General features: G+C 40.0%; 5 protein-coding genes across 6 annotated transcripts; 3 read left to right on the forward strand and 2 right to left on the reverse strand.

Annotated features, from left to right (window-relative positions):
• Positions 1-3,925: 3,925 nt before the first annotated feature.
• On the reverse strand, positions 3,926-5,201 carry LOC127378776 (gamma-crystallin M3-like). The gene is made up of 3 exons (XM_051428039.1): positions 5,163-5,201; positions 4,786-5,034; positions 3,926-4,204 (listed from the first exon to the last, which is right to left on the reverse strand). The coding sequence occupies exons 1-3, from the start codon at positions 5,175-5,177 to the stop codon at positions 3,926-3,928; spliced, it is 543 nt and encodes a 180-aa protein (XP_051283999.1). The 5' UTR covers positions 5,178-5,201.
• Positions 5,202-5,788: 587 nt separating this feature from the next.
• On the forward strand, positions 5,789-6,883 carry LOC127378774 (gamma-crystallin M3-like). 2 transcript variants are annotated; one of them, XM_051428037.1, is made up of 3 exons: positions 5,789-5,812; positions 6,049-6,315; positions 6,608-6,883. In XM_051428037.1, the coding sequence occupies exons 1-3, from the start codon at positions 5,804-5,806 to the stop codon at positions 6,881-6,883; spliced, it is 552 nt and encodes a 183-aa protein (XP_051283997.1). In that variant the 5' UTR covers positions 5,789-5,803. The 2 variants fall into 2 exon arrangements, with proteins under 2 accessions (XP_051283997.1, XP_051283996.1); XM_051428036.1 differs by lacking the exon at positions 5,789-5,812 and having other exon boundaries at positions 6,022-6,315.
• Positions 6,884-7,947: 1,064 nt separating this feature from the next.
• On the forward strand, positions 7,948-11,181 carry LOC127378960 (gamma-crystallin M3-like). The gene is made up of 4 exons (XM_051428341.1): positions 7,948-7,954; positions 9,482-9,519; positions 9,767-10,009; positions 10,686-11,181. The coding sequence occupies exons 1-4, from the start codon at positions 7,948-7,950 to the stop codon at positions 10,959-10,961; spliced, it is 564 nt and encodes a 187-aa protein (XP_051284301.1). The 3' UTR covers positions 10,962-11,181.
• Positions 11,182-14,062: 2,881 nt separating this feature from the next.
• Positions 14,063-14,966, forward strand: LOC127378775 (gamma-crystallin S-1-like). Its single transcript, XM_051428038.1, has 3 exons — positions 14,063-14,099; positions 14,274-14,516; positions 14,619-14,966. The coding sequence occupies exons 1-3, from the start codon at positions 14,091-14,093 to the stop codon at positions 14,886-14,888; spliced, it is 522 nt and encodes a 173-aa protein (XP_051283998.1). The 5' UTR covers positions 14,063-14,090; the 3' UTR covers positions 14,889-14,966.
• A 247-nt stretch (positions 14,967-15,213) lies between these two features.
• On the reverse strand, positions 15,214-16,722 carry LOC127378779 (gamma-crystallin M2-like). The gene is made up of 3 exons (XM_051428040.1): positions 16,690-16,722; positions 16,335-16,577; positions 15,214-15,489 (listed from the first exon to the last, which is right to left on the reverse strand). The coding sequence occupies exons 1-3, from the start codon at positions 16,696-16,698 to the stop codon at positions 15,214-15,216; spliced, it is 528 nt and encodes a 175-aa protein (XP_051284000.1). The 5' UTR covers positions 16,699-16,722.
• Between the last annotated feature and the right edge of the window lie 1,845 nt (positions 16,723-18,567).

Consider the following 18,567-nt stretch of genomic DNA (forward strand, 5'->3'; position numbering starts at 1 on the left):
ATTGAGCCAAACCAGACTACGCAGGACAACTTCCTACCATCTACCTCACCTCGTGCTCAGCGTATCACAGAGCCGATGGTGCATTTCATATGTAAAGATTTGCGCCCTTATAGCGTGGTAGACAACGTTGGCTTCAGGTGGATGCTACATTGTTTGGAGCCACGTTACAAAATACCGCAACGCGGCTACATGGTGAACACAACTGTGCCCAGGATGTATGAAGAGGTGAAGAAAGTCGTGAAAACATCTCTTAGCGCTGCACAGTGTGTAACACCGCATTTTATTTTCAATATTTATTTCAGTGAATGTCATTGAAATTAATAAAATGGAGAGGCTGTTTTGAATGAAATAGTTTTGACTCAATTTGTCCTCTGATCAATATCATCTGATGTACATATACAGGTACTTTCATCTCTGTTTTTTTCGCAATATCGTGATATCGTGATAGATGGTGATACTATTGTATCGTGACCAAAGTATCGTGATACGTATCGTATCGTGAGGTTCTTTCCAATACTCACCCCTATTTGGGAGTGTATACTTTTTCCCCCTAATTGTTCAAAAGACATACATTGGTTTCTGTCAAATAAATCCCAAATATAAATGATTCCCAATTTTATTTATCCAGCCCAGTCAAAGGTTCTTTTGCATATTTTGAGTGTTGTATTATGCCATAACAACGTTTTATGTGTAAAACTGGGATCTGAGCCTATGATCTTGTATGATATTCTCTATGTCTCCCGTGAAAAGGCCAGACCTGGATTATTGTAGGGATAACTCCATTGGTTTGCTTAATAATTGCATGGACATGGTGAGGGTATTTTGAGGTCTTTCTCGATAGACACCCACATTGGAGCTTGTTCAGCTATCATTAATAGTTTTGATAACTGTTTCAGACAAAAGGCGTATTGATACCAGTCTATATGAGGGAGGCTGAGGCCTCTGTCCTCTATGGCTGCATAGAGCTCTGCCCGATTTGTATCTTTTATTGTTAACTCATAAAAAATTGTGTACAGCTTCATTATATTTCAATAATGCATCATGTGGTAAGCTTAATGGTAGCATATAGCTTAGATAGTTAATTTAAGGACTATTACCATCAATAAGATATTCATTTTTCCCATAAGCGACAGCCCCAGCTTAGTCCAAATTGGTAAAATAAGCTCTATTTGATGAATTAATGGGAGGAGATTGTTGGTCATTATGTTATCTAGCTGTGGAGTGAGCTTAATTCCTAGATACGTAGGACCAGATAGCTGCCATGCAAACTGCCATCCCTGCCTAACACTAGGTGGGCATAGTCTTGATAGGGGCATTGCCTCAGACTTTGACCAGTTTATTTTATATCCCGATATGCCTGAAAATTCAATTCAATTCAATTCAATTCAATTCAATTCAATTCAATTTTATTTGTATAGCGCCAATTCATAACAGAAGTTATCTCAGGACACTTTTCAAATAGAGCAGGTCTAGACTGAACTCTTTAAAACATTATTTACAGAGACCCAATAGTACCACCATGAGCAAGCACTTGGCGACAAGGGCAAGGAAAAACTGCCTGTTAAAAGGCAGAAACCTAGGACAGATCCTCCGGCTCTAGGTGGGTGGTCGTCTGTCTCAACCAGTTGGGGTGAGAGAGAGAGAGAGAGAGAGAGAGAGAGAGAGAGAGAGAGAGAGAGACAGACAGGTGCACAGCAACAACAGGAGTCAATCAAGGTGAGAATGTGTGGCACGGTTGTTGCAGGGCTTCTAGACAGTAGCAAAATATCATTCGCATAAAGGAGTAATTTATATTCCTCACCACCTGCCTTTATGCCAACTATGTAATCATTTTGCCTAATTTCAGTTGCTAATGGTTCAAGTACCAGGGCAAAGATTAAGGGGGGTAAAGGGCAGCCCTGTCTTGTCCCTCTATGAAGCTGGAAAGGGGAGGTGGCCTGCCATTTGTTACCACTGATGCCTTTGGATTATGATATAGTAATTTGACCCATTTAATAAAGGAGGGACCAAGACCAAAACTGTCCAGTGTTTGTAAAAGGTACGACTACTATACCCTATCAAAAGCTTTCTCCTCATCAAGTGAGAAAGCTATAGTAATGTCAGCCTCATTTCCAGCTTGCCACATAACATGAAGCAACCTGCGGAGATTATCAGGTATTTTTAATGAAACCCACCTGATCTAGGTAGTCACAACATTGTTGTGGGTCTGTGCTTTTTTTATGAATCAAAGTGATTCTAGCAGTTTGCATACTGTCTGGAAGACATCCTCTCTCTGCTGCATGCTGAAAAACTCAACATGGTCTTGGGGCAAGTAGATCTAAAAAAAAAAAAGCCTCGTAAAATTCGACTGGGAGGCCGTCCTCCCCTGGTGATTTCCCCATGTAAATTCCCAATGGCCTTTTTAATCTCCTCTACAGTTATGTTCGCTCCAATTGCACACTGTCCCTCATACGACAGAGCTGGACATCTTACACTCAACAAGAAGGTTCTTATATCTAGTTAATCAGGGTTGTCTGATTTATAAAGGTCTTGATAAAATGTGTTAAATATTGCATTAATGTCAGCCTTGTCTGTCTTAGGTCACCTCTATCATTCCACATTGCCGGTACCAGTAGACTCTTCCTCCTACTGTAGTCTGGGGGCTGCTTAATATTTAGTGATGTCAATCTAACCAATTCACCCATAAGACATTACCAAATATATAATTATCCCAATGATTTGAGGTATATATAAGAGGAGGCTGTGGCTCAGAGGTAGAGGTCTACTAATCAGAAGGTTGTTGGTTCGATCCCCGGCTCCTCTGAACCACAAATTGCTCCTGATGCTGTGTCATCGGTGTGTGAATGTGCATGAATGAGTTAGTTTCTGTTTGATGGACTTTGCCATCACTGTGTGACTGTGTGTGAAAGGACGAATGTGGCTGTAGTGTAAAAGGGCGTTGAGTAAGACTCGAAGGAAGACTAGAATGGTGCTATACAAGTATAGATCCATTTACCATTTACCATGTATGGCACCAAAACATACCTAAGCTCCAGCTCTGTTGGAACATTCCCCTGATAGAAAACAGATTTTACATATAACGCAACACTGTTAAACAAAACATGTGCACAACATATCAAAAGAACAACTATGAGCCAGATATCATCCCTTGAAGCTTTGGTGACCCTTAGTGGGGACACCCAGGTTGGGAACCACTGCTCTAAGGAACTACTGGCAGCTATGGCATGAGTTACGCCTGTAGTTTAACGCTAGGTGTGTGCAACAACGTGTGTGAGAGTATATAGGAAGAGCAGAGAACGGCACTGAAGCCTTTTTTCTTGATGGAAAAGATATTTGCGCTCTTCTCCTGAATGGCTTGGGCAAAGCTTTGACTACTTTATATGGTATATTGATCTGATTTGTTGAAGTTCGCTTGTGATACACAGTGATAAACAGATGACTGAGCTAATTATCCGTCAAGGATTTTTTTGAAAGTGCCTGACCTTTTCCAAACAATTTGAAAAATTACTTTCCAGATGGTTCTGTGTAAAAAGACATTTGGGGCAGTCAGTTTATTGACAAATTAACCAAAAAATAGGGATGAATTATATTTTGCATATTTCAAGTTCTCAATGTAGTAAAGTGTTGCCTCGACATATATGTGTTTTTTTTTTTTTTTTTTTGCCACTCCGGGGCTCTGTATGGGACAACTGCATTACCATGTAAAAATAAAATGAAAATCAGAAAAATTTATTAAAAGTTCACTGATGGATGACAATTATTTCAAACTGCAATTCAATTTTCAAAACATGCTCGCATGAAATGAAAGTAAACAGCTGCACAGGGCCAACCAGTGGGAGACTATTTACTTTGAAAAACAGGCAGGAAGAAAATTGTTGTATTTCAGCTTGCTTTATTTTTCCACCCAGTACATTTAGAGTTTGACTTAACAGGAGTCCATGATGCGCCTGATGGAGCTGAACTTTGGCATGTTGCTAATCCCCATCTCTCTGAAGTTCCTGTACTCTCCTGGCCTGAAGTACATCATCCTGCCTCTGTAGTTGGGCTGCTCGAACATCAGCCAGTGGCCCTCCATCACGTTGCAGGACTGGCAGTCAGACATGCGGAAACGATCCATCACATTGTCACAGTCGTCCATCAGCTCGTGCATCTGGCCACCGAAGTTCTCCCTCTCATAGATCCTCATTCGGAAGGGTCCCCTGTGCTGTGGATGAAGAAACGTCAGAGACATGACTGTCGACATCTGAACTGAAAATAAAAATTGAACCCAACCTTTAGATCTACACATTAGCGATGTAGGAAGCCGAGAACGGCTGTGGTTGGCTATCTCACCAAATCCTCAGCACAATCACTGCCATCATTGGCATGTGAACAAACATCCAGAGATTCCAGAGAAAATATTCTAAACTCAAGATGCATGTACTAACCTGTTCAGGAAATTGTGGAGTTATCACATAATCAAAGTTTGGTACTTAGGTTACAAGATCACAACTCCATTTGTTGAAGGCTGTGAGATACAGTTGAATTCTGGCAAGGGAATTATTGAAGTATCTGTAGAGATTCATGTACGCTTTTTGCATTTGTTCAACTTAGTTCAACATGGAGGACAGTGTTCTTTTAGCTCAGTTCATTTACAGAATCTCTCTTTTGCAAGTTAAAAAAATTGCAATGCAAAAGACTTACTAGAAGGTTTTAGTCTTTTTGGTTGGTGTCACCAATGCAGCAGCCTTGTATTAATGCCAAGAATTGCAACAATGAAGGAAGGAAGTTAACCCGTCCACCTACCATGGGGATCATGCGACTGGACCTGATGCAGTCGCTCGTATTCATTCCCATCAGGCGCTGGTTGTCTGGGTATTCGCCCCTCCTCACCAGCATCTGATGGCCCATGAAGTTGGGCTTCTCGTAGACCATGAAGAGGCCACTCTCCACCCTGCAGGAGTTGCACCTGCTCAAGTAGGAGGTGAGCTCAGGGCAGTCATTGCTGGTCTCGTATGAGCGACCCTGAAAGTTCTGGTCCTCATAGAATATGATCTGCAAAAAACAATGTGAAATGAAACAACAAATGTCGTTGTCAAAGCTCGTTTGACTTTTTGATTTTGCCTATTCATTTTCACTTTTTTTATGTTATTGTGCCTTAGATGATTTGAAAGTTCACTTACCCTCCCCATGGCCATGATTTGTGAGCTTATATCAGATGTATAGCTTCAACATCCACCCTTACCCTTTTTATACATTACACAGCGGTAGTATTTCCACATGGCTTGTGCTGAAACCTTTGAGTCATCACTCTATATTGTGGCACAGAGCAGCACTACAGGCAGTTACTGTATGTCAGAATCTGCAATAGTTATTGTGACTGAATATTGGGTTTGATCCTTGCTTCCAGCAACTTCAACTATTTAATTCATATCTCTTCTGTAAAAATCTATGTGGTGGGAATACCAGTTCTGAAGATGACACTGAACTTTATTGTAACACTAATGGCAGGATACATTGTGGACTCCAAAAAACACTCTTTTGGCCACGTAGTGTTTGAAAATAGTGTTGTTGTAGTGTTAAAAAAAACTATATGTGATTTGAGAAATGTTTTGCTTGTCTTATGACCTGACATGACCTCCCAAAACTACATTGAACATACAATAATAACTATTGAGGTGCGCTATAAAAAATGAATGCAGGCCCACGTGAACCTTGTGATGAGTCATGATGTTTCATACAAAGTGTGTAAGGTGGTCTGTGGAGGATTCTATATAAAAGTGAAGCTGGTTCGGCATCATTTGTAAAAACTGAAACCGTCACCATGGGCAGGGTACTATTTATCATATGTTTGTATAATGTTGAAACATCTTGTGCTGTAGAAGTAGTAATAAATTATTTGTTAAGGTTAAGGTTGCAGATACAGCATGATGCAAATTGACATGCAAGGGTTAAAAAGGCATTGCTCCACAGTAACAGTCTTTTCCATCCAAGTAATAAATCTAAAATCCTATTCTTTTGTATATTCTTTAATATTTTCATATGTTGTCTGTATGTTTTTTGCTGCAGATTATTTTCTATGAGGACCGGAACTTTCAGGGTCAGTCCTATGAGTGCAGCAGTGACTGCTCTGACATCCACATGCACCTGAACCGCTGCAACTCCTGCAGAGTGGAAGATGGGTGCTTTATGGTGTACAACCGCCCAAACTTCATGGGTAACCAGGTCTTCTTGAGGAGAGGGGAATTCTCGGATTTTCAGCGAATGGGTTGCGTGATGGGCATGATGGGCATGGCGGTGATGGATACCATTCGCTCTTGTCGCATGATCCCCATGGTAAGACATTTGGTAGTTATTTGTACTTATCATGTTTTATTCATTGTAATTTATATAACAATCTGGTTTCATATTTGTCTACTATAGTAGGATATCCTCTTCCTAGATCTCGTGGTATTTTTGCAGCAGCTCCAATTTCTACCCACAGTCAAAAGACACGCACTTTACCAGAATTGGAAACTAAATGGCCTGAGATAGACTGGTGAATCCTGCTTCTAGAACCGACTCTAGAGCAAGAAAGGTAGTCTAGAAAACCCATGGACTGACATCATGTCTTGTCTTCCTCCATCAGCACAGGGGACAGTACAGGATGAGGATCTACGAAAGTGAGAACTTCGAAGGCCAGATGCATGAGCTGATGGACGACTGTGAGTCTCTCCAGGATCGTTACAACATGTCTGACTGCCAGTCCTGCAATGTGATGGACGGCCACTGGCTGATGTTTGAGCTGCCCAACTACAGAGGCCGGATGCTGTACGTGGGGCCAGGAGAGTACAGGAGCCTCAGAGAGCTGGGAATGAACATGACGAGAATCAGCTCCACCAAACGCATAATGGATATATGCTGATTGTCGTTTATTAAAAGATACTGTGGGTCAAAAATAAAAATTTGATTTTGAAGTCTCTTGCTGTTTTCTTAATGTGGAGTGAAATTACAGGCTCTGTAGATTAGCAGTGGTTCAAGTCCCTCTAGAAGTCAGAGGAACACACTGACATTTTGATCTAAATAAAGCCAGTCATCGATTTATCTTGTCTGCCTTGGTATGCTGATGCATTCAGTGAAAATTTAAATTGTAAAGTTCAAATGTATTAGAGCACTATGTGTGCTTTACAAAAAATATTGAGCAAAATCACAACACATAAGTACTTATTAGTTTTCAGGGAGACTATCCCAGAGTCTCTACAAAAAGTTTTTGGTTGTGGTTATTAGCCTTTGATGTGTGGATCTGAGGGGGCTTACCTGAACTTTATCGGCCACATATAAATATAAAAGAGCACGCAGGGATTCATATTCAAACAGAAGAGTCTTGGATGGGATTCGATACTTGACAGGTAATATGTTCCCTTTTTTAACATCTGCATAGGAGTCTGGCCACAGCATTCTGTACCAGTTAAAAGCGGTGAATAGAGGCCTGGTTGATACCAAAATATAGGGAGTTAATAATCTTGTCCTTCTTCCACATTTTACTTTTAAGTTGATTACTATATATTACTACGTGTATATCATGTATGCCTGAAGATCTTGAACAGTCAACTCACCTCCACCTCAATTCTGAATGTTTCGGTGGCTCACTTTTTATTTTTTTGCCAAGGTTGATCCCCCATAAATGTTTCCCACCATTATTGCAGCTGCTCCTTGTTGATTACCAGCTAGTTGAAGTGCAAAATAAAATGAAGAGATTAGACACCATTAAATGATCATACATGAACTCCTTGGTTAAAAGTTGACCACAGTGCTGCTTGTGATTTTGAGTGCATAGTTTTATCATGGAAATACACAGTATAAGTAATAAAAATAATAATAATAATAATAATAATAATGGATATTTATATGTATTTCACCACTGCCAAAAAGAAAATGTAGTGTTGGTAAATAGGATTTGAAGTATTGAGAGCATCACACTAATTTGGCATGCTGGGTTTGTTTCAGACGAACGAAGAATAGCACCACTAAAAATTCAAAACATAGTGGTGGAATTTCATTTTGAAAACAAGAAGTTAAAATCATTCTTCAAGTGTGGTGCATAATGAGCTCTAGAATTGTGGTTAAATTCAAAAAGATTTATCTGCCTGACGTACAATCTGCATGTTATATTATTTGATATTTTGGGTGCAAAGGTGACATTTTTTCCTGAGGGTGGTGGTAGAGGAACACTCATGAAGTGTCCAAAATAGAAAAGTTTCATCCTCTTATGAGCATGAATGTGTTTAGAAAATATATCAAAGTAATATTCCAATTATTCTCCTTTGGGCACCAATGAGATGATGTTTTACAACAAAGTTTTGGACAAACTGCTGCTGGGGCAGGAATGCCAGTGCTCTCAGTTGCACAAAAGGGTTTACACTAATCTTTGTGTGCAAAACTTTAAGGTGAGACTTTACAGGCTAAATGCACTGGTCAATTTTGAGATTTTGGGGTTTTTGCTTCTATAACAGGTCTTCTTTCAGACTACTGGGAAAAAAACACCCAAAATACCCATTTTGTTGTTTATTTTACTATACTTTGCCTATTTGTATATCTAGATCACCAAAAGCTAGCATTAGATAATGCCTCATTTGTATATTTAAACATAAGATTTCAGGAAACTAGCAAGTAATTCACTAGGGAAGTTTAATTGTGATATATATTTCCCTATTTACCTACAGTGTCTTGCAAAATTTATTTCATTTTGTTTAATTCTTATCTTTAGTCCTATCTTTATTCTGAAGGTATATACAGTAATAAAAAGAGATATCTTTTCTGGAAATATATGCAAAATAGCACATTTTTAAGTAGATAATACCAGAATTTCAGAAAATGTGTAAAACAAAAAATAATTGTCTTAATCTAAGTAATCAACGGGGGATATTTCATGGTGATATGAGTTAAAAATGTTTCCCTATTCACCTTTAGTGTGTATTTGTAACATAATTAAACATAATGTTATAGTTGCAAAAGTATATGAGAGAGTGTAGTCAGTGAATTTACTTAGTAATGTCTGTTACCCAAAAATATCCCAAGTAAGGCTGTAGCAGCAAAAATCCTGAATGTATTGAAGTGAGTAAGAGTGCATTTTATTTCTTATAAATTTAACTTTTGATTTGTGAGAGGATTGTGTTATTTCCTATCTCAAAGGTTACATATTTAGTTTTAAAACATTTAAAGCATTTTATTTAACCTAGCATCTGTCTAAATGTCTGTCTGTTGCACACCGTTCTATAAACATAAACATGTCCTATTATAAAATTGAGGGCACAAAAATACAAAAGTAATGCAATAACAAGCTTTGTTATTGTGAAATCTGCACCACTACTGTTTAATCTAGGCGGCTGCAGTGTTCACAGCTTTGATGCATAATACAGTAGGGACTTCCATGCTGATGAGCTGACTCAGTTATTTTGTACAATTGAGGCGCAGATTCTTTTGATGTCACATGATGCATAAAAGGCAGCGCGCCAGTGAGAAGAACAACAGAAATCAAATAGCGTGACCATGAGCGGAAAGGTAATGACGGCTGCAGATCAGTGCACCAGCCAGTGCAGGAGACAGACACTAACATGCATACAAGCTTAATCATGATTTTATACTGTAATATACTGTACCAAAATACTACAGCACAACTACTGCCATGCAATACAGTGTGATTTGCATTAAGGGGGTATCTTATGATAATCACAGAACTCACTTGAACATTTAGCACTGGTTGTTTTCTAATGTTGGACCCAAACACAATCTGTGTCTTTCTCTTTAGATTATCTTCTTCGAGGGGAGAAACTTCCAGGGCCTCTCGTATGAGTGCATCAGTGACTGCTCTGAAATCGCCTCTCACCTGAGCCGCTGCAGCTCCTGCAGGGTGGAGAGCGGGACGTTCATGGTCTACGACCAGCCCAACTACACGGGCCAGCAGTACCTCCTGACCACGGGAGAGTACCCAGAGTATCAGAACACCATCGGCTTCAATGACTGCATCCAGTCCTGCCGTGTTGTCCCTGTGGTAAATATATGCACACTATCACCAACCAAAGAGAGACAATGGCAGTCAGTGATGTAAAGGGATAGTCTCAGGAGAAATATGTTTGGTTGCTGTCTTACCTGGAATCAGATGAGAATGCTGAGATCAATTTCACCTCTGTGCATCCAGTAGTGATATTTCCAGGAGATATCTTGGGGATATTGAACACGCCTTTTCAAGAACCCCAAAGCTTGACATCATCCTAGGTTTTTTATGAGCTTTCAATTGTATTTTAAAATCTTGATATCTCCATGACAACTTGCAAAATCCACTAAGAATATAAACTACTGTTTCCAAGAAGGATGAGAATGACATGAAGCTGTTTTGAAAGCAGAGTTTGCTCCGGTGTTAACAAAACCCTCAGATGTAGGCTACTGCTAGGGTTTTGTTAACACCGGGGCAAACTCTGCATTTTGTAATGTAGATTTTCTGTAGATGAGATGTAGTGGAAATTTAGAGATTGAGCTGATATTTTGCTTCTGATCTGACATAGCAAACAAGCATATTCCTCAACAGAGTTAGCTTTTTTGGCACTTAAGGTGTTAACATCCCAGCAGCTAGGTACTACTTTAAACAGCACCATGACTCCATGACATTGTCAGATCCATGCATATATTTATTTATATTTATTTCCATTTGACATTTTGTTCTTTAACAGCACAAGGGACCCTTTAAGCTGAGGATCTATGAAAAAGACAACTTTGAAGGGCAGATGCATGAACTGACCGAGGACTGCGACTCCATCCAGGATCACTATCACATGTCTGACATGCAGTCCTGCAACGTGATGGAAGGCTACTGGTTGATGTTTGAGCAGCCCAACTACGAGGGCAGGATGTTTTATCTGAGACCAGGAAAGTACAAGAACCTCAGAGAGATCAGCAGTGATGATGTGAGGTTCAATTCAATCAGACGCATCACAGAAACTGTCTAATGATTTATATTAAGATGATAAGTTTTGCAGATGCTTTGTTTTATGAATATTAACAAGTTGTTGTTTTGTTTTTGAGAGGCAAAAAGACGGAGCCTTATTTTTATCCTGAAACTGTGATTTGTGCATTGTTTGCATGTTTTTCCAGTTGTACTGTGCAATCCAGCCACAATGAATTTACCTCTTTAACTGTGTGACGCGCAAAATAAAATGATTTGCTGCATATTGTGTGAATTATTACTGGGCACAATTGCGATAACTCATTGTTTTGCCACATCAGTGGTACTGAGTTTTACAGATAAACATACAGTGGGGTCCAAATATCTGAATCCACTAATAGGAAAGGCTAAAAATACGGTTGTTTTCCTTAAAATTGGCTAAAATGCAAAAGTAGAGGATGATATATGTGCAAGGCAACAAAAACAGAAACTTAAAAATAATGAGAAATAATAATGAAAAATAAAATGCCAACATTTTCCAGTATTTCCTACATTTATGTTAAAGGTCCATTGTGCAACATACATTCATAGAAATGGAACATAATATTCAGGTATGTCTTTATAAGCGTATAACCACCTGAGAATAGAAATCGGGTTTTTGTTACCTTAGAATGAGCCGTAATTATCTAAAGATGGACATCAGCCATGTTTCCTTCACACTGCACAGCCTGTTCTCATTCCCAGGTTGTCAAATACAGACGTGAGTGGTGCTTATTAGCTGCAATATCTATCTGTTATTTGCAACTTCACCACTAGATTCCACTAAATCCTACACACTGGTCATTTAAACCAATTACAAATCAGGCATGTGATACTTTTAAGATGTAATAGGTTACTGAATACAGTTAGAAATGTCAGAAGTAATGTAACTATTCATCAAAGTAATATACCTTATTAAGTTGATTACTTTTCTAACAAATGATGGACAATATATTTGAAAAGCGGCCACCCTCCTTGACGTAGGTGGCTGGTCACGGACGTGGCAGACTCAGGTTGCCGAACTAGAGCAATGCACATTGATTAGATGGGCAGACGAGAGAACCAATCAAAAACACCAAAATTTGAGCACATACTGCACAATGAAAAGATCCTTAAAGAGTCAGCTCTCTGTAAGCTATCCTACCGCTGATGGAGCTGAACAGAAAGATTGGTCCCAACAGCTTTGCTGACCCAAGTTGTCCCAAAATATTCCACAAGAAGGCGTTCCTGAACAGGGAAAAGATGTAAAGAAGCAGAGTAAATGTTATATTCTACAATCCATTACTATGTTACATGTAACTAGGCACTCCCCAACACTGGTGCTGGCAGCCGGCTAATATAGTTCATCCTATTTATTGGTGTTTACCAACCAGTTGATGCTTTAAACATGAACTTGTATCTGAGCAATTTAAACATTTAATACATTTTCTGTCTTGTGCAAAGTGGATAGTCACAATAAATAGTCAAACAAATGGAATGCTAACTAAAAAATATTCCCTGCAGCACAATTGTGTCGCTAGCTGGCCGCTAACAGTTGCTTGTACTGTGAACTGCCTTCTTGTCTGAAACAAGTGAAGACATTTAATAAGGACTTAGTAGTCAATAAGGACTATTAGTATTTATAGGGAATTTTATGACTTTGACAGTAGACAGGAAACAGATGTGAACCTAGGCCACCCCCAAATATTATAAACTTGTACTGTATGTTGACTATAAGTTCAAATTCTTTATATCACACTGTACACTGTACAGCTGATATGTATAGGTCAGTATGTGCATGCATGTAAATATATACCCCTGAGGTGGGGGAGATGAACAGTTTTTGGTTCCTGGGAATCACAGACTGGATCACACTGGCATGGGATGTGCACGGCTTACGACAGAAGAATCTTTATTTTGTTTTACGAGTAGCACAAAAGGAACTAAATCTGAATTCTGTTATAACCCTGAGTTGTAAATAACATTAAAATAACCTTGAATCAGGCAATACTACTTTTAAACAGGAGATGACACCAGTGATTTCCAGATGTACTGCAAAATAAAAACTGGCTTTTTAAATTTATTTACTGTCAGACTGACTTAAATATCTCAATGCATGTGTGTTCAGCTACTGTTTACACTGGATGCTGCCACTGCTCTTTGTTGAGCAGCTCTATACTGTATCAAATCTGTCACATGCAGGCTGAGATAAATTCATTCTAGAGCTCAGTCAATAGTGAATATCACAATATGGGGGAGGGGGAACAAAAACAAAACTGAAAGAACGAGTAAGTAAAACAAGTTGTTGTGCTGCTGTGAACATTGTAACAGTCTGAAGTGTAAATCATATAAAAGCTGCTGCTGTGCACTGAGGCAAGGCAGTGGTTGTGTTTACTGGACAGGACTTCAGGAAGCAGCAACATGTTGAATATTCCCTCCAGCAGAGTGTTAAATTTAAAATGTTGTGCTCCAGTAATTTCAAATGTTGATCTCAAATATAAAGGACCAGCATTGTGGCATCTTTGGGGCATTGCTACATTATGACAGACGTTTCAGTTAGCTTTGCACAGAAACAGTCCAGAAATGTCCTTCAGAGAAACCGAGAGTACTTTTTACTTTTATTCTCTGAATACATTTCAGACCCTGTACTTTTTATCTGTACTTATACTTATATAAATAATCTGTGTACTTTTGCCACCTCTGAGTTTCTACTGTATGCACTGTACCACAATCATCTGCATTAATGACATAAATTGGATTTTGGATTTAGATGTATAATGTGTTTTGTTGTGTTACCATACTGTGGTAAGATAAAGATTGATGTAAATTGGAGATGGCAAAATAAAAAAAAATGTTTTCAGAATGACAAATATTTCCATTGTAGTCAATATGCATGTTTGGAGATTTATTGATTTACATTTAATTTGTTATTATTATTTATAGACTGTATTAGTCCTCTATAAACCAGGGCAAATTGAAAGGGAAGCCTCTGCTCAAAGGAAAACAGCTGATTTGCTTCATTGACCACACAAAACAAAAGGAAATTTTGTTCTGTGAGAAAGAGCTGACGAGCCCGGTCATTGTTCTGAATCACAATGACATGGGTCATCCCTGGGTTATAAAGGCAGCATGGAGCCCACGGCTGCTGCTAGTGTGATGACGGTTAGCCGACACAATGGGCAAGGTAAGGCTGCTTGTTTTGCTGTGTGTCTTTTGTGCTTCTGTATACCTGCTTGGATTAATCAGCCGAAGTCGGGGAACTGGAAGCCCTTTTTCCACCTGGTATAGTATGCACATTTCTCTTCGTTTGAGCTAGCATTATCCACATTTTTGAAAATCGCTCGATTGATCTTTCCAGATCATCTTCTACGAGGACAAGAACTTCCAGGGTCGCTCCTATGAGTGCAGCAGCGAATGCTCTGACTTGCATTCCCACTTCAGCCGCTGCAACTCCATTAGAGTGGACAGCGGTGATTGGATGGTCTATGAGAGACCCAACTACATGGGCTACCAGTACTTCCTGAGGCGGGGCGACTATCCAGACTACCAGCGCTGGATGGGATTCAACGACTGTGTGCGATCCTGCCGTATGATCCCTGCGGTAAGCCTCAGTCGGTTCCAGCAGGCATCACCTTACAATAGGTGTCTTTTGATCATCCTTCACTGCTCTAGAGGTTAATAGATCGCCTTGTCTTTTCTGCAGCACCAAGGCTCTCACAAAATGATGATTTACGAACGCCCAGAGTTTGGAGGCCAGATGATGGAGCTGACCGATGACTGTCCTTCCCTGCACGAACGCTTCCATTGGAACGACATCTACTCCTGCAAAGTGATGGACGGTTACTGGATCTTCTACGAGCATCCCAATTACAGGGGACGACAGTATCTGATGCGCCCCGGTGAATACAGGAGGTTTAATGAGTGGGGAGGCATGAGTTCTAGGGTGGGATCCATCAAACGTATCACTATGTGAGAAAAGCTGATGTCCAGACACTGTTTATGTGAAGTTCTGTCAATAAATCTATCCAATAAACACTTTTGTTAACGGCTTCTTATGTGTTCTTGAGGCTGTTTGAGTTTAAATGTTTGCAGAGTGACAAATTGGATCTCATTGCTTGAGTTTTTAAGTGGAGTAAGCAGCAAGAGTTCAGACAATTGTTCTAAGCTGATACCACGATTTCATGATGCATGATGGCAACACACCGTTTTCATGTTTTAGATACAGAGACACACATCCACACAGTTTAAGCCCAGCATGTTTATTGAGAACAGAGAGAGGAAGAAGATTTGGAAGACTTCTAGTTAAAGTCAGTGATTCGCCTGAGCGAGCCGATCCTTGGACTGGCGCCGCCCCAGTCGCTGTATCTGCGGTATTCGCCGGGTCTCAGATAGTAGGTTCTTCCCTTGTAGTTGGGCTGGTCGTAGAGCAGCCAGTGGCCGTCAACCACATTGCACGAGTTAATGTCAGACATATGGAAGCGGTCCTGGACGTTGGGGCAATCGTCGCTCACCTCGTGCATTTGACCGCCCATGTCTGGACGCTCATGCAGTTTTATTTTGTAGGAACCACGGTGCTGCAGAAAGAACATTTAAAAGTCAATAAGTGTATGTTTTGTCTAACTTTACTGTGCTATACAGTAGCAGTTTGTGATTGTGAGCATAAAAAGTAGCCCTGAATAGTTATGAAGCGTTAATCCTCACCTACTTATCTGCAGTTTAACAAATAGTTACACCAAGAATTTTTTGCAAAAGCAGTATTGACCAGAAGTTTCTTTTAATTCACATACCAAAAGTACCAAATGGGAGGAGTTCAACCAAGCTGAGTCATATGAGTGTGCTAAATCTATTTCATCTTCTACCAGCTCAGAAGGATGCTTTTGCTTTGGGGAAGTTGAGGATTTATGTTCCAAAAAGTTTATCAAACTAGTCTTAGACTGTTAATTTGTCAATGCCATCCACTGTATCATACATTTTCATCTTTTATCCGTTTGTTTAGCTCATGCAAAGTTTATTGTTGCATTTCAGATTTGACTGACTTGGTTTTATATAATGAATTACTTTTCAATTTCATAAAAGGCCATTATTAATGAGTTTTCTTACAGAGTGTGTATGAACTGATACATATTAGTACAACTGATAAATGTACTTTGAACATTGTTTTCAGATAGTCTTGCATGCTCTTTCTCTAGTTAAGCCTTAAAATAAAGGTAGTAGGGTCAAATGTTAAGATTCTGTTTTACTGTTTGACTCGTTTTTTCTGTTATACTGCTTGATAACACTTGAGTTTGATTGCAAGTATTATAGGTGTTCTTTCCCTGACCTGTTGCTTTTATACTGCAGTAAATCAGTGTCCACACGGATCAGTCCTTTTTTCCTAATTGATTGCGTTGATACCTTTTTCATACCATCTCAGGCTTACCATGGGAATCATGCGGCAGGAGCGGATGCAGTCGTTGATTCCAATCAAGCGCTGGTTGTCAGAGTACTCCCCCCTGCGGAGGAAGTACTGGTGGCCCAAATAGTGGGGTCTCTCATACACCATGAAGCAGCCGCTCTCCACCCGGATGGAGTTGCAGCGGTTGAAGTAGGGGTGAAGGTCGGCACAGTCGCTCGTGGACTCATGGTGCCGACCTTGGAAATTTCTGTCCTCGTAGAATATGATCTGCAAATGTTGGTCAAAGCCCTCATTAATTAACAACTCCCACTATATTAAAAAACATTGGGCTTACACATTTTCATTCTGTATTTTCAGTAGCGACACATAATAAACTCACCTTTCCCATTGTTATATCAGTGGGGGACGAACTGGCGCTCAATAGACGCTCGTTGTGCCGCTGTCCTTTTATATTAAGTAGCTGTGTGATGGCACAGCATAAAGTATTGTCATCCAGATTGGTGTTTATAAAACCTACCTGTTTATGTATAGTGACGCACTGGTGATGATGAGTTATTGTTGTCCTCTTTTCACATGTTCATCACTATTGATCAAAACACCACAGGGCGCTAGTGACCCAGGGGTCAATGCTCACAGTATCAGCAAAACAACCGGCGTTATCTGTGTCCTTTTCATTCAGAAAGATTCCATAACCGCCCCTGCCCCCCCACCATCCCACCATGTATGAGGATATTAATTGTACATAAAAACTTAAGGAGCTGCAAATTATTGCTCTATGGGATTCTTTCAGATAAAGAAAAAAACAAAACAATCCCAAAATCATAAATAGACAACCAATTAGGGAACTTGTGTAATAATGCTCATCTGTTTCTCATTCCTCAGACCATTAGTGTGCGCATAGCAAGACCCCCTGCAGTTTGCATATCAGCCCCATGTGGGGGTTGATGATGCCATGATCTACCCACTGCAGAAGGCTTACTCCTCAGTGGACAGACCCAACTCCTCAGTCCACGTCATTTTCTTCGACTTCTCCAGCGCCTTCAACACCATCCAGCCCAGACTGCTGAAGGCCAAACTGGAGAACACGCAGGTGGGTGCTCCCCTCATCACTTGGTTCGATGACTATCTGACGGGCAGACCGCAGTTTGTGAAATTAAAGAACTGTGTGTCTGACCATCTGATTAGTAACATCGAGGCCCCCCAGGGAACTGTACTGTCTCCCTTCCTCTTCACCACCTACACTGCAGACTTTAAGTACTGCACTGAGTCCTGTCATCTGCAAAAATACTCTAATGATACAGCTATGGTGTGGAGGGCAGAGGGGAGGCTGAGTACAGGGACCTAGTTGATCGCTTTGTGAAGTGGTGTGGGGAGAACCACCTGCAGCTGAATGTGGCAAAGACAAAGGAGATGGTGGTGGATTTTAGGAGGAACAAGCCCCTGCCCTCTCCTGTCAGCATCGGCGGGACCGATGTGGATATGATGTCGGCATATAAGTACTTGGATGTCACACTAGACAATAAACTGGACTGGTCCACAAATACAGGCCATTTACAAGAAGGGCCTGAGCCGGCTTTACTTCCTGAGGAGGCTCAGGTTCTTCAATGTCTGCAACAGGATGTTGCAGATGTTCTATCAGTCTGTGGCGAGCACCATCTTCTTTGCTGCGGTGTCCTGGGGTGCGGGCATCAAGGCAGGAAGCCAACAGACTGACTACTATTATATATCATATTTATACAAGCTTCTCATCTTTTTTTCACATTTCTATTTACGTATTTATATTTATATTATTTATTGTATATCTTTCTTGTATAGTCAAGTATCTATTATACATATGCTATAGATCATATCTCGTGTATGTATATATATATGTACATTATATATTTTGTGTGTATATATATTGCATTCTCTCTCTCTCTCTCTCTCTCTCTCTCTCGACCCCTGGTGGCCACGGGGTGCAGAGCAGCTAAATTAGTTTAACTAGTTTAACTAATTTAATCAGGCTGGTTGTGCTTTTGTGCACAGTTATCAATATTTTTTAGTGAACCAATGAAAATAATGTCGTACATGTCAACCACTTTGGATTGGTGGCAAGTGCACCACAGCATATAAGCCATTTTAATTTTGCAACACAGAAAAACCCAAATTTTACATTAAACTACCAAAAACAAATAATTGAATGTAAATAAAATAAAGTAACAAAGTGTTTCTCTGTATGTGCCTTGTATGTGAGCTCTCTGGTGCTGCACGGAATTTA

Source organism: Dicentrarchus labrax, unplaced genomic scaffold (genome assembly GCF_905237075.1).
Source record: "Dicentrarchus labrax unplaced genomic scaffold, dlabrax2021, whole genome shotgun sequence".
Taxonomy (NCBI): Eukaryota; Metazoa; Chordata; class Actinopteri; family Moronidae; genus Dicentrarchus; species Dicentrarchus labrax.